Source organism: Aspergillus japonicus (genome assembly GCF_003184785.1).
Source record: "Aspergillus japonicus CBS 114.51 unplaced genomic scaffold BO86scaffold_11, whole genome shotgun sequence".
NCBI classification, from domain to species: Eukaryota; Fungi; Ascomycota; class Eurotiomycetes; order Eurotiales; family Aspergillaceae; genus Aspergillus; species Aspergillus japonicus.
Window position 1 is genome coordinate 481,643 of NW_020291648.1, and position 24,169 is coordinate 505,811.

At 51.9% G+C, this 24,169-nt stretch overlaps 7 protein-coding genes and 1 non-coding gene across 8 annotated transcripts; 4 read left to right on the top strand and 4 right to left on the bottom strand.

Annotated features, from left to right (window-relative positions):
- Positions 1-3,452: 3,452 nt before the first annotated feature.
- Positions 3,453-9,245, bottom strand: swr1 (putative SNF2 family helicase/ATPase (Swr1)). The gene has a single exon (XM_025671590.1). It carries the CDS (start codon positions 9,013-9,015, stop codon positions 3,922-3,924), a length of 5,094 nt encoding a protein of 1,697 aa, XP_025529875.1. The 5' UTR covers positions 9,016-9,245; the 3' UTR covers positions 3,453-3,921.
- BO86DRAFT_24975 (uncharacterized protein) lies at positions 9,242-10,376 on the top strand. Its single transcript, XM_025667165.1, has 4 exons — positions 9,242-9,514; positions 9,639-9,763; positions 9,825-10,158; positions 10,239-10,376. Exons 2-4 carry the CDS (start codon positions 9,639-9,641, stop codon positions 10,266-10,268), a joined length of 489 nt encoding a protein of 162 aa, XP_025529876.1. The 5' UTR covers positions 9,242-9,514; the 3' UTR covers positions 10,269-10,376.
- Positions 10,377-10,997: 621 nt separating this feature from the next.
- BO86DRAFT_408176 (C2 domain protein) lies at positions 10,998-15,902 on the top strand. The gene is made up of 5 exons (XM_025674327.1): positions 10,998-13,280; positions 13,338-13,523; positions 13,586-14,054; positions 14,111-14,695; positions 14,748-15,902. Exons 1-5 carry the CDS (start codon positions 11,344-11,346, stop codon positions 15,639-15,641), a joined length of 4,071 nt encoding a protein of 1,356 aa, XP_025529877.1. The 5' UTR covers positions 10,998-11,343; the 3' UTR covers positions 15,642-15,902.
- Positions 15,903-15,982: 80 nt separating this feature from the next.
- On the bottom strand, positions 15,983-17,071 carry BO86DRAFT_387440 (YjgF-like protein). Its single transcript, XM_025671591.1, has 4 exons — positions 16,899-17,071; positions 16,734-16,747; positions 16,430-16,603; positions 15,983-16,287 (listed from the first exon to the last, which is right to left on the bottom strand). Exons 1-4 carry the CDS (start codon positions 16,942-16,944, stop codon positions 16,141-16,143), a joined length of 381 nt encoding a protein of 126 aa, XP_025529878.1. The 5' UTR covers positions 16,945-17,071; the 3' UTR covers positions 15,983-16,140.
- A 266-nt stretch (positions 17,072-17,337) lies between these two features.
- On the bottom strand, positions 17,338-19,276 carry BO86DRAFT_387442 (uncharacterized protein). Its single transcript, XM_025671592.1, has 2 exons — positions 19,044-19,276; positions 17,338-18,831 (listed from the first exon to the last, which is right to left on the bottom strand). Exons 1-2 carry the CDS (start codon positions 19,191-19,193, stop codon positions 17,413-17,415), a joined length of 1,569 nt encoding a protein of 522 aa, XP_025529879.1. The 5' UTR covers positions 19,194-19,276; the 3' UTR covers positions 17,338-17,412.
- Positions 19,277-19,513: 237 nt separating this feature from the next.
- On the top strand, positions 19,514-19,586 carry BO86DRAFT_t93. Its single transcript has one exon. It is a non-coding gene; the product is annotated as a tRNA-Lys (tRNA).
- A 2,084-nt stretch (positions 19,587-21,670) lies between these two features.
- On the top strand, positions 21,671-22,985 carry BO86DRAFT_446725 (adenine phosphoribosyltransferase APT1). The gene is made up of 2 exons (XM_025676543.1): positions 21,671-22,303; positions 22,367-22,985. The coding sequence occupies exons 1-2, from the start codon at positions 21,814-21,816 to the stop codon at positions 22,522-22,524; spliced, it is 648 nt and encodes a 215-aa protein (XP_025529880.1). The 5' UTR covers positions 21,671-21,813; the 3' UTR covers positions 22,525-22,985.
- Positions 22,986-23,119: 134 nt separating this feature from the next.
- Positions 23,120-23,764, bottom strand: BO86DRAFT_294801 (gamma-glutamylcyclotransferase family protein; the record flags this gene model as incomplete). The annotated part of the gene is made up of 1 exon (XM_025667403.1): positions 23,120-23,764. A coding segment is annotated over one exon (645 nt), but the record flags the coding sequence as incomplete, so codon positions are not given.
- Between the last annotated feature and the right edge of the window lie 405 nt (positions 23,765-24,169).

Here is a 24,169-nt window from a genome sequence, read left to right on the forward strand (position 1 = left end):
ATTTACTTATAAGAAAGTTGAGTTGGTCACTATATGCTGTGTTCAACTATCTTGATGTCCAGTTAGCGGGTAGACTCAATCTTGCCTACATTGCTTTTCCGCATATCTCTTCCCCCTCTGCTTTACTTCTAAGTGTATGTCTAACCAAATTTACATCCTAGCTTCTTCTGCGCCCGCCTCGCTACAGTGACTCAAATAACTCTCCTTGGGTGATGGCGTCAACGACCAGATTTTGAACATCCGTGCCATCCGTACCGAGTCTACCGACTGCCGAAGGTCCGTTATCCGAGAATCCGATCCCCGAGATACCGAAAGTCACCGAGGAACCCATTTTAGTCGCCTCTGCCTTTCCCTGGATTGCCCATGAGCGGTGTGCTGAATAACAAGCTATGAGCTGCAACGTGCAAAGTTGGAGTCAAAACCCAACGGCGCCGACTGATTGCTCGCATATCCTCCCCGATCCTTTGTCAGAACCGTTTCAACATCGCATTTGTCCGCGGAGAAGCTGGAAGTCCTCAATCAGTGACTGTTGAGAACGACCCACGGTCGCAGTTGCGCACGTGGGCAATTAGATGATGCGATGCCTTCCCAGGGCAATCAATGTACTGTACTCTACAAAGCACCGAATGTGAACTTTGGCTGAGGCGCCTCAATTCTGCATATTCTACATAGCACTCACTGTTCTCCAGTCATGCCTTGATCACCATCCGCCGTGGCCTACTTAGTTAGTACTCTACAGTACCTACAGTACATCTCTTTCAGGTTATTCCGGCGGGAAGTGCAACCGAGGTCACTGGACAACCGAAGTAATTCCGACCCCTTCTTCAACACAATGCAAATCTCTCAAACAAGGCAAACAAATTACCTAGTACTCAGCTAGGCCAGACAGATCATCCGCTACGAGATCACCTGAGAAGTATTCTTTGCCTACAAATCGCCTAGTGATAGCCCACTCTGTGAACTGATATCACTCATCAGCCATCGCTGTCATTCTCCGCCTTGCCTGACCTGGAGAAGCTGGCCCAGTTCATGCTCATTCCCGCGATGGAAGATCTGCCTTGCAGATCCTCGCAGGGATCAGTCCATTTCTAGCCCCGTACAGAGTAGACTACTTGATTTGCCCTCCATTACCCCTTTGGGGACGAGTCCATGCTTCTCTATTGAAAATGTGAACCCGTAACTATAACCTACTAGGATTGGAATGGCTAAGCTTCCGATTTGATGTGCAGTACATACGTTGGTAATACGTACTGTACGTAGTATATGTAGTAGTTTAAGTAGTAATATTCCAACTCAGGTCTCTCGAGGCATCCACCCTCCTTCTTCCCCACATATTAGTATGAACAGATCTGGATATGTACTGGTCACTACTGCACAGCAGATCGATAGTGCAGTTAGTATACGCGTGGAGTCAGGCGGGAGTATACAACAGTAACAGTGCCTATGCCTGTGCCTGTGCCTCATCCTCCTCCTCCTCCTATATAGAGTTTAAACCGAGGACTGGGCCTAACGGGCGTTTTTCCTGATTCGGAATACGCTGAAGCTTCGATGGATAAGTCACCTATGGATTGCCTTGTGCCTCTGCTTCTACACCGTCTGTAGAGGTTGATTCATTCATGTTCCATTCTTTTTGCTTTTACCGACTGCAGACAGACAAGGGGCTACCTAGTAGTCAATCATCCAGCCTGCCTTTCCCACGGCTCCAACTCATCTCAGCCAATTCCGTTTATAACTCGGTGTCGATGGTGGAGATTAAACCCCAGGTTGTTGTTGCTGTTGCTGTTGCTGTTGCCGTTGCTCTGGCTTTCGATGTTGATCAGTGGAACTTCCACCCACTCCAAGGCCACAAGTCAGGTGAACAGAGATGGAGTGATGGCTGGATGTGATAGGCTTGATCAATCTCCTCTATGCTACCCTATCGATATGAAAGTCAAAATATGAGTTTGGAGACAGCCGTTGTGCCGACCGTGTGGCAGTCTTTTTGGTACGACTCCGAATGGTTCCAGCTTTCGGCTTGGAAGCTCAACAGGTTTAACCTTGATTGTTTGTGAGTGAATGAGTGAGTGAGTTGAGTCCCAATCACGCAACAACACAACCAATGTACTGTACTGGATTTACACCCCAGGGTCCTCACTTTGATTCTCACTGGCCGACCCTTTTGGTCTACTCCGTACCTAGTTTCTGCACAATCATTGTTGGTTTCCTTTTTCCTTTTCCTTTTTCCTTTTTCTTTTCTTTTTTCATTTGAAGGATTGGTAGGTAATATGGGGCTTCAGACAGTCCGGTACCTGGCTCAATCTCGGCAACACAGGGACATTCCCTTCCCCCCCCCCCTCTCCATCCATGGTATTACCCGCCACTCAAGCTGACCTCCGGGCAAGGCTAATGAGTCTAATGAGTGATATAGCTAGAGTGGGCGATCATCCTCACCTCCCAGATTAGTTCGATACCCGCTTGGTCACTGGAAATCCTCTATTGTTCCTGTTGACACTAAAGACATTGACACTCTAGAATCTGCAACGATGCGAACCTCTCCGAGGCTACTCCTGACGAGGGGCTCGGATTACATGCCATCACAGAGACGACACAAACAGCGCCACTGCTTTTTCTCCTGCCTAATGTGACAAATGGCTGCAATGCACGCTGGCCTGGAATTGCACATGTTTCACAAATAAACTTTAAGTACGGAGTCCACGCCGGTGGATCGAAAACTCTACGATAGCCTCTCAGGTCGATCTGGTCTCTCTGCGCTGCCCCTCGCCCTCCTGCTCGGATATTGGTCTGGTGCAGCATTCCACTTCAAGGTTAGCGAGACAAAAGTCGGAGCCGGCAAACTCAAATTGCTCAGGCGAAGTATACTACACTAAGTACTTGCATCCATCCTGTCGGCAATCTTAAATATACTTATGAAACTGACCCTCTGCTCCTCCCGATTCTCTGTACCCCAGGACTGCCCTGCTGGCTGGGTTACCCGAAGGCTCTGACTCTAGACTATCGACGAGAGGGTCTAGGACCCACGAGGAGGGTCAACGGATGTTTGATCTGTCCACCGGGCTGGATGGCACCTGGGTCTAGCTTCTCCACGTCCAGTAGTGCTGGCTTGATATGACGCTATACGCACGCTACCAGGGGTTCTGCCAGTCGGTCGATTAGACAAATCCGGCCTAGAGGGGACTATGTGAAAAGTAATTCAGGTTTTGATGGCAAGGGAGAAGGGAGGTGGAGTCCGGAGTTCATGCTGAGCAAAGGCACATTTGATAACGAGGTCGGACCTGGCCTTTCGCTCAACCCACCCCCGAAACAAATCGTCCGGGTTGGCTGACTAGATCCAGAGCAGAGGCTGGGTCGAAGACTCTCGTTCAATGCTAAAACACCTCACGACGGTCTAAGCCACTTACACAACCGTCGCAGGTAGGAAGGAAGAAAACATATATGAAGGATAGGAGTGGTGCGTATGAACAGTTGTAATATAACATGAACGAAGGAAATCAAACACAACCAACAGACATCTACATAAACGCCCACCTGTCTTGTGTGTGTAGGAGGGGAGGTTTGTCTGTCGTGGGTTCGGCCTTGGTTTTCCTTTCTTTCCTAGACATATCAAACAAGACGCCCGCTAGATATCCAGCCCTTTCATTTCACCGCCTGGCTGGCACATACACGAGAAGTGCGAGAGGAGAAAAGGGGTGAGGGACGAAAAAAAGAAAAGGAAAAAGGGAATTTAGACAAAGAAAAGCCTATCAAATCCTGTGGGCTGTGGGTCTGAAACACACATGTGTAGATAGAAGGTAGAAGTCATTAATGTCAAAACACGCATACACATACACTGGGGACAAGTGCGCTTCCGCAGTCGCTTCAACACGCTCACGCCCGCGCCCGCGCGCCCCCCGCCCCCTCTCCGGATCCCAAACCTTTTCCGCCTCAACGACGTCGCTTCCGCAGACGGTGCTCTTTGCCTTTCTTGGACTTGGATTTGCTCTTGTCTGCGGGTAGGAAAAGCGGCTCGTCTTTCATATTCCACTCCATAAACCGAAGCAGGTAGTCGTCGACGTGGCCGAACTGGGCCTCGACGTCCACGGATTCGTCCACCGCGTGGATCTGAGACGAGGTCAGAAGTTGCGGCCCAGGGGTACTTGAGACTGCACCGCCTTCGTCCGGTCCAGTGGAGAGCCCCGAAGTCGCGAGAGGTGTCCCGGCCTGCGTCTGGCCAGGAGTGCGATCATCGAAATCGCCATCGTCAGCGTGCTCCAACTCCTTCTGGGCATTCTTCGCCGCGTCGATATCCTCTTTATCTTCCGCCTGTTCGAAGACCCGAGCACTGCCGGAGACCCGATTCTCGAGCACCCGATCCATCGCAGCGCTGGCCTCGTCCTGACCCTCGAGCACGTCCTCGCTGCTGATCATGTCGCGCACGTTCAGCTTGGTAAAGTAGTCGGTGGTAAACTCACCCTCTTGGATGACCACGTCGTCCAGCATCCGCTTCTGGTTGGCTTTGCGAAGAATGTTGGACTCGATCGTGTACTCCGACACGAACCGGTAGATGTGCACGTCGCGAGTTTGTCCAATACGATGGCAACGATCCTGGCACTGCTTGTCCATCGCCGGGTTCCAGTCCAAGTCATAGAAGATCACGGTGTCGGCGCCGGTCAAGTTGATTCCCAAGCCACCGGAGCGGCTGGATAGGATGAATGCCAGAATGCGGTTGTCGTTGTTGAACCGATCAGTGAGAATCTGACGCTGCTCAACTTTGGTGGTGCCGTCCAGTCTCAGATAGCGGTGACCATGGATGTTAAGAAATTGTTCCAGGATATCGAGCATCTTCGTCATCTGCGTGAAAATCAGGGCCCGGTGTCCGCCCGCTTTGAGGTCCCGAAGTAGCTTGTCGAGTCGTTGTAGCTTGCCGCAGTCGTATTGCAGAAGTCTCTTGTCCGGGAAGGCGATTGATAATCGCATTTGTGCTTCGTGAAACGGGTCATAGGGCGGGAAGCGTTCTTTATTGGTCAAATGTCGGGTTTCGATGGGGGTCAATGCGGCCGCGGTGACTCCGGAAGCAACTGCTGCAGGGGTCACACAAGCAAAACGCTGGACGTAGCCATCCATCACCTGAGACCGTTCTTCAATGGACAAGATCATCGATGCGAGAACGGATGAGCGGCTTGATAGCCAATCAGACAGGGAGCGTTTCCGCAACGGTCCATTGGTAGTCGGCCGCTGCTTGCTGTCCGCCGTGAGGAACTCGATGAGACTCGATCCGTATACAGGGCGGCGACCGTGCCGTTTAGATTCGAAGTAGAGACACCGCTCTAGTTCCGCCATCCTCCTCTTCCTGGACTCATTCTCCAAAGCATCTAAAGTGGATTGTACACTCGAGCCGTCAAAGATCATCTGCCAGTTGGTGCGATGATACTGCTGTTCGCGTAGCGTGTTGAAGGGGCCGTAGGCCATGAGCCTTGTACTGTCGTCCGCTAACCTGCGAGAGATATCCTCGCGGGAGATGGGAACCAGGTTGAGGAAATCCAGGTCAAGTTTTGTGAGCGGATGTTCATATAACAAACGCCGGCGCACAAGAAGATCCTTGATCTCGTATTCAGTAACCACAGACCGTGGCATTGCAAACGAAGTTGAAATAGGACGCGTCTCAAAGAGATCCGGATGATTGCAAACTTTCCGTAATTGCATGAGGCAGTTGATGATCGAAAGGTAGTTACCCGAAGCGAGAGTTTCCTTCGTCTGGGCCCTAGACATAAATCCATCATACAAATAACGTTGGCGCTTGGAGAGCCTGCAGTAGACGACATGCTCGTATTTCGCTGGCATTTGCTTCTCAACATCGGCCTTGAGGCGACGCAAGATGTACGGCCGCAAAACAGTGTGGAGTTTTGTGACGACTTGTTTTGCTTCGTCATCCATTGTCTCTCGACCATGTTCCAAGATCTGCTCGACTGGGCGTCGGAACCACTCGGAGAAATTCCTCAGATCTGCGAATGCTTCCATGCCCTCCTCATCACTATCTGACGGCATCAGGAAGAAAAGCAAGGACCATAGTTCAGTCAAATTGTTCTGAAGCGGTGTTCCGGTGAGTAGAAGGCGAGCCCGAGTCCTGAAAGTAAGCAGCGCTTGCCACCTCTGAGATCGGAAGTTTTTGATGTTATGAGCTTCGTCTAGGATCATGTAGTGCCAGCTTCTCCTTTTTAACACTTGCTGGTCTTGTAGGACAAGTTGATACGAGGTTATGAGGACATTCCAACTGGTATCATCCATCCAGCCTTTGCGCTTTTGCCGACGTTCCTCTTGATTGCCATAGTAAGTCATGATCTTAAATCCAGGGCACCATTTCTTGAATTCCATTTCCCAATTGAGAATCACACTCGTAGGGACAACCACCAAGTGAGGACCCCAGACTTCATGCTCAACGGCCAAGTGTGCCAACAGAGCTATTGTTTGGATGGTTTTGCCGAGACCCATCTCATCAGCAAGAATCCCATTGATGTTGTTTGTGTAGAGGCCAGCCAACCAGTCTAAGCCAAAGTGTTGATATTCTCGCAGAATCCCTCTAAGCAGATGTGGCACGGGGGTCTTCAATCCAGGTACTGAGGATTCGCTGGCCGGTAGCTGCTGTTCAGGCGTTTCATATGATGAAACAGATTCCGGCTCAGAAGGTTTCGTGGCAATCGTGCCCGGAGATGCTTCACTGGACGGCTCCTTGCTTGGGAAACCATTCAATTCAGAGTGGTCATTGCCTTGTGCGCTATCAGGTCGAGGTAGCAATTCAGGTTCAACAATCTGATCTGGGGTTTCGAGGGCAGCAGCATCTGTCATCTCAAAGTCTGGCGTTGTTTTTTCACCAGGAGTGGACTCAAGCACGGGTTCAGAAGTAGGCCCGGGGGATAGGCCAGGCGCAGGGGAAGTTTGAGGGAGCCCGGGTGATGGGAGTGAGTCCTTTGCAGGTCCATTCGGTACGAGAGAGACTTCGTCAGGGTCTTCCGACTCCTCATCTTCCTCCTCACCAGCAGATGCTGTTTTTGCATCCGTTTCTAAGTCATAATCGGAGGTAACCTCGTCGCCATCACTATCTTGTTCTAAGGCAATATCCTTAGCCGAGAAAAATCCCAACAATCCAGGCCCATCGTTACTTTCTGCTTCGGAATCCACCTCGTCATAATCATCACCATCATCGCTGCTGCTCATGTCGTCATCATCCATATCAGTGGACTCGTCTTCACTGTCGTCAATTAGCACTGGATCAACTTCCTCGAGTTCGATATACTGATCAGATCGGGCGTTTGTGGGCGGGTCTACTGATCCACCATCCCGGTCTAACACGTGATCAGTATCTGAAATATCGCCGCCGCCGAAGGAAGCTGGGTCATCAGCGACCACGGAGTCGTGATCGGAATCAACTGTAGCTTCCGGGAGGTTGGCGTATTTCAACCGTAGCTCCTCGGCTGTTAAGCCCTCGTCATCATCAACATCGTTATCGTCCTCACTCTCAGAGTCCGAGGAGGACATATTGTCCTCGTCGTCGTTGTCGCCGCCGCCGTCATCTGAGAGGCCATCTGACTCCGCTTGCTCTCCGTCGCTTGAGTCAAGGGCGTCACTCCCGGTTTCGCCAAGGATTTCCAGGCGTCGCTTTTCAAAGAGCATTGTTGACTGTTTTATAGCACGATCCAACGCCTGTTGGTCTTCGGCTTTTCGCTCTTCCTCCCAGCGTGCTAAACGCATCCTATCCACCTCGGCTCGTGCTAGATCAAACATCTTCTGAAGATCCTTAGCCATCTGTCTACGTTTCCCTCGCATCTCCTCCTGTTGTTCCCGAAGTATATCTTCGGGGTCTTTGTTGCGCTTCCTCCATGCATCAGCACACCACTGCGCAAATAGTCTTGCCGTGTTGCGGTGACGCCTATGCTCTTGATCGAGAAGCTTTTTGAAGTAGGAGACGTGGGCCACGAGATGATCTTGATGAGAATACTGCTGCGGCGGTTCCTCCTGCTGCTCTGGTAAGAACGCAGAACATACCTCCGGGCTCAGAAGACCCCCCGGCTCTGCCGCTAATGCGACCCGGCGTCTCTTCAAAGCCTCTTCAAGCGCGTCGGCCGGTGCGAGAACCGTGGGGTCCTTTGTTCTACCATCATCGCTATCCAGCCATTCCTTGAACGAGTTGAATTTTCGGGGCGGCAAAACGTGAGACGGATGCTGAATTTCAATCATCGGTCGCTTGACTTTGATCCGTAATCGCGGAACTGGCTCGTCGGAATCATCAAGGCAATCATACCCGTCATCTTCGGGTTCCTGGCCTAAATTATGCTCACCCTCCAAGGTCGCGGGAGTACTCGTATTCAAGGCGGATCGGCTGTGTCGGCTGGAGCCGTTGACAGCGCCCTGGGAAACACGACGCGAAGTACTGGAGCTGTGCGATCGTGTCCGCGTCTGAAGCTGCTTGGGTGCCGGCGATTGCGATGTCAGACTATGTCTCCCTGTAGACCTCCTTGTCGTGGTGCTTCGAGGAGAACCATTGATTACGGCGCCGCCAGCTATAGACCTTCCATTCCGCTCCGGTTGTGTCGGCGTGGCAAACGGTGACGACGCGACGCCTCTCGAGCTACCAGACGCATTCTTACTCACAAACTTATTTTGAGCCGCACGGGTGTGTCTTTTGTCGGATGGACTCTGCAGCTCGAGGGGAAGCGCGTTGACTCGCGATGACTTGCGCCTACCATCCAGAATGAAGGATGTCGGCCCATCGTGACCGGCCTTCTTCCACGGGGGTGATGCTGGGCGGGAGGATGAGCGACGTGACGGGGTAGACCCCGCGAGTTTTCTTCTCTTCGATGGAGGTCCGTCAGGATGTTCGGCGACAGGCCCGTCGTCTTCAGTTGGGAGAGCAGCAGAGTTCAAGTCGCGGGTGGCAGAAGGTGTTGGAAGCTCCGTGGGAAGGACATCGGACGGAACGGCGTCGATTTTGGGGGTCACGCTTTCATCTTGGAGTAAAATTCCGTTCGGACTACCGTTTTGCATTTCTTGTAATGTCGGAGACAGGGGCCCTCTGGACAGCTGACCCCAGTTTTCCCAACGAGGACGCGGTCGAGATGGGAAAAAATGACATCAACGTGTAGAGAGAACTGAGTCGAAGTGCCACGAGGAATTTGGCATAGTTATCGGCCCTGTAGCGTGACTGGCAGGCGAAAACCAACGCGGAGGGAGTGATTGCGTTGCAGAGGTGGTTTTTTCGTCCGGTGACATGGAGGCGGACGGGGCGCGCCGTGTATTAGTTAAAGTAGAGTACGTAGTATGTAAGCTTCGCTCAGTGTTTCCCGCCTCAGGCCATCAATTGTCTCCGCCTTTACTCTCCACCAATCATATCTCTTGGATTCCCCGTCATCGCCCACTGCATGGCTGGACGGGAGTCGCTTTCAGTTTCAACTTCGAGCCTCAAGCCTCTCCTTCGTCCCTTTCCGCTGTCCTGCACCTACTTTGACCTTTCCGACTTGCTCCATAACTGATTACAGCACCAAAGGTGAGTAACTCGCATCTCTATCTCTATCAAGGAAGCGAAGCTTCCTGTGCCTCTCTGTCACTGTGCCTTCAATTATCTCAATTGTCTCTCTGGGCAGTCGCTAACCTCGAATACATTTCACCAGATGCTGTCTCAACGGATCTTGGCCCGGCGCCTGCCCCAGGTGGCCGCCCGCTCCACCGTCCCTCGTGCTTCGTTCTCCCAGCTTCGCAGTCTGGCCGCGCCGGAGCTTGATGACCCCCTTCAGGTATGAGCCGATGGACAACTGTGACCCTTCAACTCAATCACTGGCTCACCGAGCGGAATTGACACCATCTTTCCACGGCTTGCAGAACGGCAACTACCAGAACCCTCCCCGTATGAAACGGGCCTTCAGAGATCCCTATGGCGACTGGTGGGACAAGCAGGAACGCCGCAACTTCGGCGAGCCTGTTCACGAGGAGAACGAAATTCTAGGTGTCTTCAGCCCTGAGCAATATACCCATGTGACGTCTGGCAAGGGTATCCTTCAGATCGGAGCCTTCATCGTGGCTTTCCTCGGCTTGTGCGGAACCGTCAGCCTTTTCTACCCTGATAAGCCCAGCGTTCCCAGGACCTTCCCCGACGGTTTGGAGAAGGAGCTGGGTGGACCCAGGGCTGTGCCCGTACGTCGATACTGCATCCCGTTTCGTCCTGGTGTGTTTACGCAATTAATACTGACTGCTGTGAATTTGCTGCTCTCTAGGCCCGTAAATCTGGCGAAGACTCGTGGTGATCGAATTAACCTCTGATGCGATGTAAATAAGTACAATATGATTTTCGCTGTTGTTTTCAACCTTCCATGCGTGGTTTCAGCGAACATTGGTGCAGCGGAGAAGGGTCATTTCCCAATCGCTAAATTCTCAGGCAGGCCTCAGATATTATTCGCAATGACTGTCTGTTCTGCTGTCATTCATCGGCCGTAATGCGGGCGGGCTAAATCAGGGAATGTATGGAACGGGGACCTATACAGGGATCTCGGCCACTGGGCAAGTGGGGGGTTTCATATGAGAATCGCATGGCTCCTGGGAAGCTTCATCCGGTCGGGATAATCAATTTCAGAAGAAAACCACAGTCTGCGCGATCCTCTCATGACTCGCAATATGCACTTTTCTGGGTCACTGCTTTTGGGTTGCTGTGGACTGTTGAAAGTAGGAGGGGTTCTTGTATTGGTGTTCGCCCTGGTACTTTTGTCTGTCTGTATTTATGTTTAGGATTTACCGCACTCTATACCGTAGTCTAGAAACAGGGTCTATGTCGAGATTATGCCTACAATTAGATCCAAGCCAGGGTGGGCAGTTATTGAGACTGTATGTACTGTACAGTGTAGGGCGACTATTACCTACGTCAGTCCCTTTAAATGTTACTTAAAATGGGGGCGGGCGCAAGCGGTTTTTGTTTCACCAACCACCACTAACTACAACAAACACCTTTGAACTACCGCAACAATAAACACACCACTTCTCACCGTCTCCCCTTCCCCCCTTCTTTTTTACCTTTCTCTCGTGTAGCCGCCCGGCTAAAATCTACTGCAGCTTGCTCTCTAGTTACGACCCAAGTATTATTCCTCTGCCGGGTCTTTTTGCATTTGGGTCCTGGGAGTTCGTCGGAAAGTCACCCTTGCGAGGCAGCTATCTCCACCAGCACTCCCTCCCTTACCAAGGGCCATGCTGTTGCTGGTTTGATCACAATACCAGTCTATCCCATGATCTCTCTTACTTCTAAATACTGCACTATCTATTCTGAGGGTTCCCAAGATATAGAAAGGAGTTATCCACCGACCGCGAGAACCGACACCGCCTCTTCTTCCGATGTCGACAGCATCTACCCAGTCCCGCGGACTCAACCGACGGATCAACAGCATTCAGAATGAATCTCGCCATTCGCGCACTCCGTCTGGGTCCCGCAAGCGTCCCGTAAACTCCTCCACTGCCTACACCTATGCGCTCCGGGTCGCTTACTTGGCCTATCTTCTCCAACCACGACTGCGCCGGGTCCAAACTGTCCCAGCTCCGCAACGGCCCAAGAGAGCGTCGACCTCCTTTCATGATTTAATGAGCGACTTCTCGCTCGTGCGAGATTCGAAGAGCACTCGGATTCCCCATGGGTTCATATCGGAGCTGGAGAAGAGGCTGACTGGGGTCCTGATTGGGAAAGAGAAGCGGAAAGAATACCAAGATCCGCTGGTCGTGAGGACCTTTGCTGCTTTTCTCAACACCCTGAAGGATCAGTCGTTCAAGAAGCGCATGGAAAAGGATCGGCGGGCCGAAGACCTCGTCCTGATCTTCTATTCGAACGCGACCAAGGAATTGAGCAAAGGGAAGGAACCCGATGATGATCACTGGAGATTCATGGTGGACAGACACGTGGCTCTTTTTGTCCGTTTGTTTGCACTTATTCTAAAAGACCACGACTGGGCCAAAGAACGGCCTGAACTGGCCAATCGACTGGCGGTTCTAGAGAACAAACTTTTGTCTCAGGATCAGGATCTTGTGCAAACGAATGGCACCTCCAGCGTAGAAGTTATAGCCCCGTTAAGCTACGATATCAGAGACATGCCCCTCGTGCAGCATGTTGCCAGAATTTTCGATGTGAACCAGGGCCAGGTGCAAGCCGATGTCAATAATAATCGAGGCGTCTGGACGGGACAGGCCGCCCTGCGAGATTTGAAGACCTACCAAGCTCATCTAACCCTCAAAACTCGAAAAACGCTGTCTCGGGAAGACTTTGAGAATGATGAAGCATACGAGCTGTGGAAGAAGAACGAGGCTCCAGATCTATCCCAGATGATGCTTGCGATTGTGCAATCTAATCCTGAATTGGCTAAGAGCACCCCTGGAGGCGCCCTTCCACAATTCAATCCGAGCGCTGCGGACCAAGATCCAGCAGGGGAGCTTTCGAGAACAAATTCCGAGCGACCGTCATCATACGTTATAGACCAGCCCGTGGATCTCAGCTCATTGTCCCTGGCTGACGATGGTATGAACGGGACGGACGAATCTGATACATACACCTACATACCCCAGGACCCCCGGTCCATGTATCGGTTTATACTAGCCCAAGCTCTTGGTCACGACCTGAAGGACCGTGAACTTGAGGCCTCTCAGGCTACATCAGAGGCACCCCTTATGAAGCTATTGTCAAAGCAGTCGACTGAGCTCTTAAATGAGATCTGTCTTCGCTGGCGTGTTCCTGCTTTCTCAAGAATGGCTCTCTTTCTGGATGTTGTGCGGTCCAAATTCGTTGACAATGAAATCGATCTTGACACCCTCGACTCCGCATTCGCATTTGTCAAGGAAGCGCCGAACTCGGACGGCAGGAAGCGTAGTAGCTTCGTGGCGTCGGTTCTGTTCGACCGTAAGAAGTGGACCATCCACGATCTTCTATTGATGCAACAAATATTATCCTCCCTTCACGAGGCGCTTCTACGAGAACTCTATGATGTGATGATGGACTGCTACGAAACTAAACCACGTCCGATTGGTCCGGTGATGTACATACTGGAAACCCACATTCAGATGGACCCCAGCTATACCGAAGATCTGGAAGATATCGATCGCTTCCGCTCGTACGTGCAGGATGGCCTGGCGCAGAAAGCCTCGGAAAAGTATCAAGAACTTTTGGGGCAGCTTATCCCGGTGCAGCCAGAAGAGTGGGAAGTAGACCATGTGATTCAGTTGTGTGATGCGATCACGAAGCTGGCGCAGAAGATCCGAAAGCGTTATCGCAACAATCCGGAGATTATGGGGTAAGAGATGTCATCACCAACGCAAGCCGTGTTTGATTCACACTGATTGAAACTTAGGGTCAATCCTTATCTGATTTTACTCTCCAATGTACTTCCAATATTTGCGGAAGACGCTCACGAGATGGTGGCTCGAATAATAGAGTTAGAGAACGTTCGAGGGGAAGAAACTGACATACAAGATGGATTTGACCTCTACCGTCGACTCGCAGATGTCCGTCGTCTTTTTACGGAGGCATTGCCTGAGTACGTCCCCCAAACAGCTCCTTCGACCTGACACAAATCCGGATGCTGATTACAGTACTTAGCGTATCGTTTCCGTTCCATGTAGAAGGCCTGATGGAAAACTTTGTCTGGCGGTGGATCCGCCTGACGGACCAAAAGGTCATGGATTGGGTGGAGCAGGCAGTTAAACAGGATGCCTTCAACGTCCGAGCCGATGGCTCGGCGGAAGAGATACCTGAAGATTACAGACACAGTGTGTCTGTCATTGACATTTTCCGTTCTTTCAACCAGTTGGTGGAACAAATGATACAACTGGAGTGGGACGACGACTTGCAGTATGCGAAATTCATGACGGCTCTTTCCAAGTCTATCGGCAGCGGTGTTGCGAGATACTGCGAATCCTTGGAGCAAATGTTTGCGAAGGAAATGGATCGTCTTTCTCCGGATCAGGAGGCTGCTATGAATCAAACGGCCCAGGAGAAGCTAATGCAAATCGCTAAAGAAGCATGGACAAGTAAAGAGAAGATTGAGCCCTTCCAGTTCTTCCCCGAGGTGCGTTCGTCTGAAATCCCTTGTTCGGGCATCACTAACCATATCATTCAATACAGTCCTTAGTCAAACTTAACAATGTCGAATATGCACTCTCACAGCTTGACAAGCTTGAGCAAGAAATCAACGTGGACGGTTGCGCAGAGGTTATAGCAAGGCATGCGGCACCTCAATTACAGAAGATACGCAAGTCGACGACCTATGTCTTTACCATCAAGGTTGTGGAGGCAGAAGATCTGAAAGCCTGCGATATGAACGGCGGCAGTGATCCTTACGTCGTTCTGGCTGATGAATATCAGAAGCGCATTGCGAAGACTCGCATCATCTATAACAATCTGAACCCACGGTGGGACGATGCGGTAGATATCACCACACAGGGTCCTCTAAACATCATTGCCACTATCTGGGACTGGGATGCAGTGGGCGATCACGATTATGTCGGACGGACGTCGATCAAGCTTGATCCTGTACATTTCAGTGACTTTCTTCCGAGAGAATACTGGCTGGATCTAGATACCCAGGGCAGACTGTTGCTTCGTGTGAGCATGGAAGGAGAGCGTGATGACATTCAGTTTTACTTTGGCAAGGCCTTCCGAACATTGAAGCGGACGGAGAGAGACATGACGCGCAAGATTACAGAAAAGGTGAGTACAGATACGTCCTAATCCGCAGAACACTCTAGTAATATTTCCATAGCTGTCTGCGTACATCAGTCACTGTTTGTCGCGCCGGACCCTCAAATCCCTCCTGTCACGAGGGCTCAGCATTTCAAGTGTTTCCAACTTTCTCAATCGGAACCGTGCTCAATCGAGCACCGCCACACCCTCGAGTGCGGATGTGGAGAATGCGTTGACGCCCCTTTTTGATTACTTTAACGATAACTTTGCTATCATGAACAAGACTCTCACCTCCGAGGCTATGAAAATGGTGATGGCACGATTGTGGAAAGAGGTCCTCGCTACCATTGAGAGTTTGCTAGTACCGCCCCTATCAGACAAGCCCTCTCACCAAAAGCCTCTGACGATGCAAGAAGTTGATATTGTCGCACGCTGGCTCGTGCTTCTACTAAACTTCTTCCACGCGGTAGATGAGGAAACTGGAGAAGCTCACGGCGTGTCCATCGATATCCTCAAGTCGCCCAAGTACCATGAGATTCAGACACTGAACTTCTTCTATTTCGAACCCACCGAGAGCTTGATACGCACCTCGGAGCGGATGGCCTCCGCGACAATCTCGCGCCAACAGGCCAACAAAAACCGCGCTTCAGCGCCTCCCCATCTTGGTGCCTCCGGTCCGGGCAGTGTTCTGGGCCTGCCGGCTGCCCGTCGTGCCAAGAGTATCATGCTCTCGCGCAACCTCGGTACGATGCGAAAGTTGAAGGAGGAGAAATGGCGCGAAGCCCAAGCGGAACCGAACGATGACATGATCCTGCGTATCCTACGTATGCGTCCCGAAGCTGCAGGCTACCTTCGCGATCGCAGTCGCCAAAAGGAGCGACTAGCAGCAGCCGCGGCGGCAGATGCCATTGTAAAACAAAGCTTGATGGCCGGAGCTGGGGGTAAGATGACGGGTCTCCTTGGACGTCGATGAGTGTCTAGAAGCGACCACTGCATTCCAACTAATGGTCCCCTTTCGTTGTTCAGGGGAGACGACGCCTGCTATATCCGCTCTTGCCCGCGCGCGTTTTACATTTTGACATGATTCCCGCCACCAGGTTGATCTTAAGTGCGTCTATTTGATCTGTTTAGTTTGTCTTTGCATGGGTACGTGGGGACCTGGGGTCCAGGCGTGAGCTCTGGAGCACTAGCCAAGTCTTAACATAGCGTAATGATAGTTAATCACAGCCACCGCCTAGGCAAGCTATGACTACGTAAAGGTCCTCTACCGTGGTAGACTCTACAATTACCCCGGCGGAAGACAGAACTCAATTCGAGATAAGAACATAGTTCAATTAGCCGGCTGGCTACCTTTGATGGGACAATTTTCTGGAGACGAAATCTTCGTTTCCCAGTGCATGTACCGTACTGTACTAATCTATTCCAACTGTACACCAAGCCATCGCAGTGGTAGATAGATACATCAACTAAACTCAAGCCAAGGCAATGCACTCGATCTCGACGGGCACGCCCTTGGGCAGCTGCTTCACAGCGAAGCAAGAGCGGGCGGGCTTGTGCGCGAAGAACTTGCCGTACTCCTGGTTCATCTCATCGAAGTCGGCCATATCGGCAAGGAGGACCTAAAAATCCCACACCCGCCGAACAGGGTGAGAAACCATCAGCCCCTGCAACCAACCAACCAACCAACCAACCAACCCACCATTCTGCAATGGAAACAACAACCACACACCCAAAAGGGGGGACGGGGGGGTGCAAACATACCGTGACCTTGAAGATCTTCTCGACGCTGGAGCCGGCAGCCTCGACGACGGCCTTGATGTTCTCGCAGCAGAGCCGGGTCTTCTCGCCAATGGTACCCTCGATGAGAACACCGTCCTTGGTCAGCGGGATCTGGCCGGAGAGGAAGATCTGGCCGTTGACCTTGATGGCTTGGGACTGTATCCGTTCGCAGCATGGTGCTTGTGGTGAGTAAAAGGGTGGTGAAATAGCTTTGCGTTATCCCCCTCCCCCGCTAATGAGGGGGGAGAAGGAAGGGAACGCAGGAGAAGCGGGGACGGGGACTCACGTAGGGGCCGACAGCTGTGGGAAGATCAGGAATGGATTAGCAAGTGACTCTCTTCTGAATTAACGGTATTGGGGTTGCATATGAGGGATGACGCCGGTGGGGAGGGGCATTTCATCTCATTCAATCCTCAATTGTCCGGGGATGGCGGGGTAGAAGAGCACTTACGCTGGGCAGCACCAGCAGTGTGGACAATGTCAAGACCGGTAGACATGGTGACGGATTGATGGAATCTTGGGCGGGGGAGGAGGGGAAGGGAGCGGCGAAGAGTTCGGAGGGTAGATGGAGTTGAGGTTGAGGAGGAAGCGAAATGGGCGAGCAGAAGACGAGCACCCAAGGGCAACATTGGAGTGAGTGGATGAGGGGAACTCCGCGGCAAACTGGCTTATCCGCCCGACATCGGGAAAGACTGACTTGAATCACAGGGTAACTTACATAACGCCAGCTTGCTTGGCTACTATAGTATCTAACTTAACGTTAGTATTATTTACCACTACAAATGTCTTTACTGGAAGCTATCTTGGATGATATGCAAGGCATTGAGACACTAGTGTTGGCGGAATATGTCCTGATATGTCAAATATACACAAAAATATGTGTTATGTACAGAGTCATGAATAATATGTCATAGCATCATTAGGATATCAAGGTGATCAGAACGGGGAAATCGAGGCTGTAAGATTCACTCGAAGTGCCCTAACTTGCCCAGCTGCTGCAGAACTAAGGCCGTCTGCTCTGCTGAGAACCCGAAAAACACCGGTCCATTGAACACCACGCTGTTCTTCGCCGGGTGCGGCGTAGGGTTGGCCGCATCGTGCGATTTCTCGCGGTCTTCCTCCATGGGGTCTTCGGTGTGTTTTGATTGCTCGGGGTCTCGGGTTTTCTTCGCGTCTTGAGGCACTGCTGGGGCCTTGTTTTGGGTGTCACCAGAAGGCGCACCGTGGCCAAAGGGGCAGCGTCCGGCCTTCGGGGGCACGGCGTGACGCTCGGGCGACAAATCACCCATGGGCACGCTGGAAGATATATCGACGGCGGGTGTTCGAGGTGAAGGATGAGCTGTTGAATTGAGGGAGGTGGCAACCGGTGCTGCTGGAGACTGGGGAGCAGATGTGGTGACAGGGAGCGGCGTCACCGGGATAGGGATACCCCAAGGCCTGCTTGGAGATTCTCCCACGCGAACTTCACGCAGAGGACGGTCAAAATGCCCCTTGCGCTCCTCGTCTTCTTGCTCGACCTCACCTTCCTCGCCTTCCTCTTCTTTGATGGGAGGATGCATGTCCGACTTCAGGCCCACTTCTTCGGCCCATTTCTCTACTCGTTCAGCAGACGAGCTTGATGGCGGTGCTCCGTTCTGGTTCGTACCGGGGAGGAAGGCTCGATGTTTGACGGACAGGCCTTGGATCATGCTGATCAGATTACCATACTTTGCATCTAAGTGCCGCATGGTCTGCGAGTCCCGTTGATACCGCTGGACGCAGATTGCATGGCTCCTGGGGATTTCATGCTTGTGTCTTTCGACATAGTCGGCGATCTCCTCCGGGCTATGCTGGTCTAGATATCTTATGGGACATCGCGAAACGGGGCAACGGGTGTTCGAAGACCGGGTCGAGGGCGCGCGACTTGAACGCCTATCATTTTGCTCGGCTTTGATCGGGTCCAGGTCGGCATGCCCACACGTGTCCTCGTTGTTATCCTGGGAGGCCAGCTCGACTCCGTTGGACTCTCCATTTTCAGAGGGCTTATTGTTAGGCTTCGCAAACGGGCAACGCAAACTCCCCTGCGTGCCCTTGGTAGTGAAGTCTTTTTCTAGGGTGCGAGGAAGTCCCGCTCTCGTGGCAACAAGACATGAGTTAAGGTTAAGCGGCTGCTTAGCATCGTGGGGTGGTATGATAGATAGATAGGATGTCAATCCCTCCCTAATGGAGGCAAGAGCCACATCTCCTACATTGCCGGACTCGGCAAGCGATTTTACTACGTCCGACAGGCTGGCTTGTTGTTTCGGCTGGTACTGATATTCGGCAAAGCGACCAGCGATTTTCTCAGCGACGATTTTGGTATGACCGTCAGGACCACCGGGGAATTTGTCTGCTAACTTGGAGTACTGACGAGGGAAGTTAGCATGTGAATTCCCAGGCAAGGTGAATGGACACAAAGCAAAATAAGCAAGTTGTGCAAGTCTCATCAGATAATACATGATATATCCGTCACCGCCGCAGATGCGACTCCTGATCTAGAGCTAATCGATTTTTCTCGTCCTTTGAGACAGAAGGGGTATTCAAGGCAGATGTGGGAGAAGGGGTTGGAAGAATTTACCTCGATAGAGGCATATTCCAGCCTTTGCTGCAATGTCCTTTCTTTGCAGCTGAATTGTTGGGTGGTCAGTAAAAGAGCTTCAAAGGCTCTGGCCAGAGTTTGCAGCTGGAGATCCAGCTGCGGCTGAGGATCGATGGGAGCAGGTGACATTTCATGCATCAGGTCTGGAATTACACAGCAGACAGTACATCTGATAATCTGGCCAAGCACTTCTGCCGTGAGCAGAAGTGCGGAGGAATCATTGAGGGGAGGGGGGGGGGGAAATCTTGGAGGGGGCGGAAGAATGAAACGACGAGGCCCCTCGAGCTGCTTTAAATGAACGGAAGCTAAGCGAGTTGGTCAGTGCGCATGTCACATGATAATCTGTCAGGCAACGTGCTTCCACCTGACCATGACTAGGGACCTGCCATCCTAGCTCTAAGTCTAGTTTTGGATGGTAAGTCAGTAGTTTAGCCCCGCTTAACACAGTAGCCCGGCTAGCTCAATCGGCAGAGCGTGAGACTCTTAATCTCAAGGTTGCGGGTTCAACCCCCGCGTTGGGCTTATCTTTTTCTTCTTTTTGTCTTTTCTTTACATATGAGCGTGGACCAATTCGGTACGCCACCCGCAGTGTACGCTGGTTAATAGATCTAGCTTTGAGTTGCAATACCAGTCTCTCGTTGAGCGACATCGACAGCAAGGTCGAGGGGTATATTTCGCCAGAAGACTCAACCGAGCGAGATTCGAGTTGTTTCTGGTGTTGATAAAGATTGCGACGATTTCTATCGCATGGTGTATTTGGTCTTGGGCCGATCAATAAATAATCATGTCAACGTATATGCCTAGATAGTCCAGACATGGACCTTGGGTAATCCGCACCCCTTGAGATATCTAGATAATCCCACTTACCAAGCCAGGCAGTGCCGCTGCATGCCCGCTGCATTGTGGATATAAAGGCGGAGATTTGGTATCAAAGCAAGACAATGTCAGAGGGTTGACGATCCTAGGACCAGCCAGATTACAGGGCTATGGTGGCTTGCGTATGGTTTTCTGCACCATGCAGATGGTCTAGATGTTCGCTCCGCGTTAGTGGATTTCCAAGCACTGGTCAGTATAAATCATGCAGTCCCGCTAGTACTATAGACCAAGCACGACATCAAATGAGGTTGCTTTCCCAGCGGCGATTTTTCCGAGCAATATGAGGGGAGGGCAGTCTAGTCTAGTATGCAGGGAGGAGACAGGCTAGGCGACCAGTGCACGGCTAGGCAACGTTGCGCTTCAGCTGCAGGTCCGACAGCCACTTGGAGTAATCGACCGGGGTCGGCGGTAATTTACTCAACGTAGTAGTAGGATCGCAGGTATTTTCGAGTCTGCAGTAGTGAATCATGCATGGTCTTGATCGAGTGGCCAGCCTGTCACATCATCTGGATTCTGGATCCCCAGCCAAGTCGGGTTAGACGGCGAAGTCGGAGGAAAGGCGGCGGTGTAGATGGAATCCGGTCCTCTGATCGCCTTTGTCGAGCTTCATTGGGATCCTTTGCGATCCATTGTGATCGTCCAACATCCACACGTGTTGCCCCGATTGGCGAGAACCCGGTATAACCTCAAATTAGTCTTGTTTCCCGTTCTTTCCTGTGCAATTGTTGCGAGGCCACGGCTATGATCGTCGGAACAAGGAAAATGTGGTATATATATGAAGTAACCGGGGTGGATTCCTGTTAGCAGTCCATGTCCATGGAAGACGAAAGACAGATCCGAGTGCAGCACAGCATAAGAAGCGGAGGTGACGACAACGATGATGATCCATCAGAAACACATCATGGTATCCATTGCAGCCGCCCCATCAACAGGGGGAATGCAAGTGCCACGATGATTGTGACCATGGTGATATGTTACACCAGCCGTCATCTATACTGTACAATAATAACCATTACCTGTCAGAGCATCTGTAGCCAAATGGTAGGATAGAGGAAGTGGGGAAAACCATCGACCCTGGACTCCTGGAGCAGGTGTAAAAGGGCCTGTTCTAGTTCGGGTAAGGTCAAGCCCCTGTGATACCAATTGGAATTGAAACACTTTACAGTACTCCGTACATACATATCAACCTACAGAATGAAAATACATCAACAGCCTTTCTCGCTATGGCACCATCGGCCGGAGGGGCAAAAGAACCCGCATCAACCAAAGGCACCGGAGCAAGATAATGCAAGAGATCGGCTTGATGGCTGGCAGGAGAGGTATGCTTTATCCCTCACAGTAGGTTGTTATATCAGTACACAGTAGAAGTATTGGTTTCGTGATGTCCTTCCAGTTGGCTGAGGAGGGAAGGGAGAGGGAGAGGGAGAGGGAGAGGGAGAGGGAGGGATGGAGGGGATGATGGATAAATGGATAAGGAATAATAAAGAATACAGACTGTTACAGCAGCCATACAACCATGCCTGTACCTGTGAAGGACTGGTGTAGGTCGTATAGTGTAAATTGATACCGGATCATTACGCCTACTATCTAAACAATACACCTACAATTTTTTTTTTATTTTTTTTCCCGATTAAATTTCCCCTCCTTCGTCCTTATCACATCAAAATTTCTCTATTTTTACCTTTTTTTGATCTTCCCATCACCCCTCACTAAGAGCCATTACTTACTCTTACTCTTACTCTTACTCTTACCTTTACCCTTTCTAAACATAACCCCTCTTCCTTGTTCTTCCCTCCTTATCTCTCTAGTCTCATTCTTCTCCCCCCCCCCTCCTTTCTCTTGTCCCTTCTCTTCTTCCTCCTCCTCTTTCACCATGTCTCAATCAACTTCTACCCAGGTTCCTCATGCCACCACCGCCGCCCAAGTCGCCGGACAGTCCGCCTCCAATACCACCCGCGCCACCGAACTCGCCGATCTTAAAGTAAGCTTGCGCGGTGCTCTGCGTCAGTTCCCCAACTTCCCGCTGCCCGGCATTCTCTTCGAAGACATCCTCCCGATCTTTGCCAACCCCACCACCCACGAGGCCCTCGTGCGCTGCCTCGAGCTTCACATCCTCGAGAGCACCGGCAACCAGAAGCCCGATGTCATTGTTGGCCTGGAAGCCCGTGGCTTCTTGTTCGGCCCCAGCCTGGCTCTGAGAATGGGCGCTGGCTTCGTCCCCGTCCGCAAGCAGGGCAAGCTCCCCGGTCCCTGCGAGACCCAGGGCTATCAGAAGGAGTACGGCGAGGACTTCTTCCAGATGCAGTCTGACGCCATCAAGCCTGGCCAGAAGGTCGTCGTGGTGGATGATATTATTGCTACCGGTATGGATGTTCTCTCCTCACGGGTCTGATAATCCAGAGCGAACCCGCTAACATGAATCTCAGGTGGTTCGGCCTATGCCGCTGGAGAACTGATCAAGAAGATGGGCGGTGATCTCATGGCCTTCGTTTTCATTCTCGAGCTCGAGTTCCTCAAGGGCCGGGAGAAGCTGTCCGCCCCCGTCCACACTCTTCTCACTGGCCAGGAAGAGAAGGTCCTCTGATTCAAACATACAAACAACCAAATGCATTGTATTGCTCTCCCTGCTTGATTCGTTGGACAAAAAAATTCGCATAGTCAGAAAAAGAGTTCATTCCGCCGAAAATGATCCGCCTGGACGGATTGCGGAGATGTCGGCAAAGCTGGTATGATGCGTGTTCCGTCATGCAATCAGTTGATGGCCGATGTGACTTCGCTGCATCGTCTATCTCTTGGCCTGACTACCCTTTCCCCGACTGAGGATCTGACCACGTCGGGGAGACATTGAGACTTAGACGTTGCTCGCCCGTTGGGAAGGACCCGGAATCTTGGATTGGTGTCTATCGGCATTCTGAAATGAAATTCCTCAATAGTGATCATGTGTGGCTCTTGGGCATCGGACAAGGCTGCGCATCCTTTCTATACGCATAGACTATGAAACTCTTATATCGTTGATAATATATTGAGTGAATTAATATCCACTGTAAGGGTCAATAGACAGCCAACCCATGCCTTGGCAAATGGTCACCTTGTCTCCATCGGTCCTAACGAACCGTCTACTTATCCAAAGAGTCTGAATTCCCTGGCGTGATATGTCTTGTGAACCCCTCTCAGCCGCGAGGGATAGACGGCCTCATAACCTCCTCGGCCCACTTCTCCGGAAGCCCCAAAGCGACCGACTCGCGAATGGCGCGGTTCATCCGCGGGATATACTCGTCCTTGGGCGGGCCCAAGTTGACCCTCAACTCATCCACATACACCAACACGGGTACAGTGCTGCTGCTGCTGCTGCTCCCACCGTCCCGACTCTGACCCTCCAACCACTGCACTACTTCCGCCTCCACCACCCACTTATTGTAGTCTCCCTGCCCCTGCTCCCTTGGCCGGACACTCAGTGACGGTGACGGCGCCACTGCAGCGCCCTTCCTCCCATCCCCCGACCCACCCGCGGCCGGCGCATCCCAATCCACCCCCTCGAACCCATCCAACAGCCTCTCATCCCTCTCGTCCATCGCATACAGCACCCCGTAGACCGCCTCCTCCGCCCCGGCCACCGGCACCTCGTCGCCCCGCACCCCCGTCTGCGGGCCGACGCGCAGGTCCGGCGGCGGGAGGACGTTCGCATAGCCCTGCTCGCAGATGAGCCAGCGCCAGTGCGGCAGCCGCGCGATGGCGAGGGGCACCGAGGACGCGGGGCTGTGGACGCAGCGAGTGGCCATTTGGGAGGGGGAGAGGTTCGAGCCGTAGGCGAAGTAGAGCGGTCGTCGTCGTCGTCGTTGTTCCGATTGAGGAGGGCATTGCGGGGTACGGGTGGATGGGTCTCGGCTGGCTGTGGTCGTTGGGCTGGTCGGGTTGATGGTTATCGGGATGGAGGATGGGTCCGTAGTGTGACTCGGGTCGTGGAGATGCATGTTTTGAGTCGCCTGGTTTTCTGTTGGGGCAATATGGTGCGGTGTGATGTGAGGGATGTAAGAGGGTATCTTTAAGCTTATCCTGTATAATGGGCGAGAGGGTGGTGGTGAGAGATGGGATGCAAGGTATACTGCACAGTATGTAGAATTGAATATATAGATATATGGAAAGTGATGGTGCACTGTACACTGCACTGCTATGGGCTGTATGAATGACTGTAGGTATGGATGATTTTGTACGTGAAGAAGCCTGGGCTC

Coding starts and splice junctions, on each gene's coding strand:
- BO86DRAFT_387440 (XM_025671591.1), bottom strand. CDS start 16,944: ATGTCTACCGGTCTTGACATTGTCCACACTGCTGGTGCTGCCCAGC. Junction 16,288..16,429: donor AGAAGATCTTCAAGGTCACG/GTATGTTTGCAC, acceptor TGGGATTTTTAG/GTCCTCCTTGCCGATATGGC.
- BO86DRAFT_24975 (XM_025667165.1), top strand. CDS start 9,639: ATGCTGTCTCAACGGATCTTGGCCCGGCGCCTGCCCCAGGTGGCCGCC. Junction 9,764..9,824: donor CTTGATGACCCCCTTCAGGT/ATGAGCCGATGG, acceptor AGCGGAATTGAC/ACCATCTTTCCACGGCTTGC. Junction 10,159..10,238: donor GTGGACCCAGGGCTGTGCCC/GTACGTCGATAC, acceptor GCTGCTCTCTAG/GCCCGTAAATCTGGCGAAGA.
- BO86DRAFT_387442 (XM_025671592.1), bottom strand. CDS start 19,193: ATGTCACCTGCTCCCATCGATCCTCAGCCGCAGCTGGATCTCCAGCTG. Junction 18,832..19,043: donor TGGAATATGCCTCTATCGAG/GTAAATTCTTCC, acceptor TTCCCTCGTCAG/TACTCCAAGTTAGCAGACAA.
- swr1 (XM_025671590.1), bottom strand. CDS start 9,015: ATGCAAAACGGTAGTCCGAACGGAATTTTACTCCAAGATGAAAGCGTG.
- BO86DRAFT_408176 (XM_025674327.1), top strand. CDS start 11,344: ATGTCGACAGCATCTACCCAGTCCCGCGGACTCAACCGACGGATCAAC. Junction 14,055..14,110: donor CCTTCCAGTTCTTCCCCGAG/GTGCGTTCGTCT, acceptor CATTCAATACAG/TCCTTAGTCAAACTTAACAA. Junction 14,696..14,747: donor CGCGCAAGATTACAGAAAAG/GTGAGTACAGAT, acceptor ATATTTCCATAG/CTGTCTGCGTACATCAGTCA.
- BO86DRAFT_446725 (XM_025676543.1), top strand. CDS start 21,814: ATGTCTCAATCAACTTCTACCCAGGTTCCTCATGCCACCACCGCCGCC. Junction 22,304..22,366: donor GGATGATATTATTGCTACCG/GTATGGATGTTC, acceptor CATGAATCTCAG/GTGGTTCGGCCTATGCCGCT.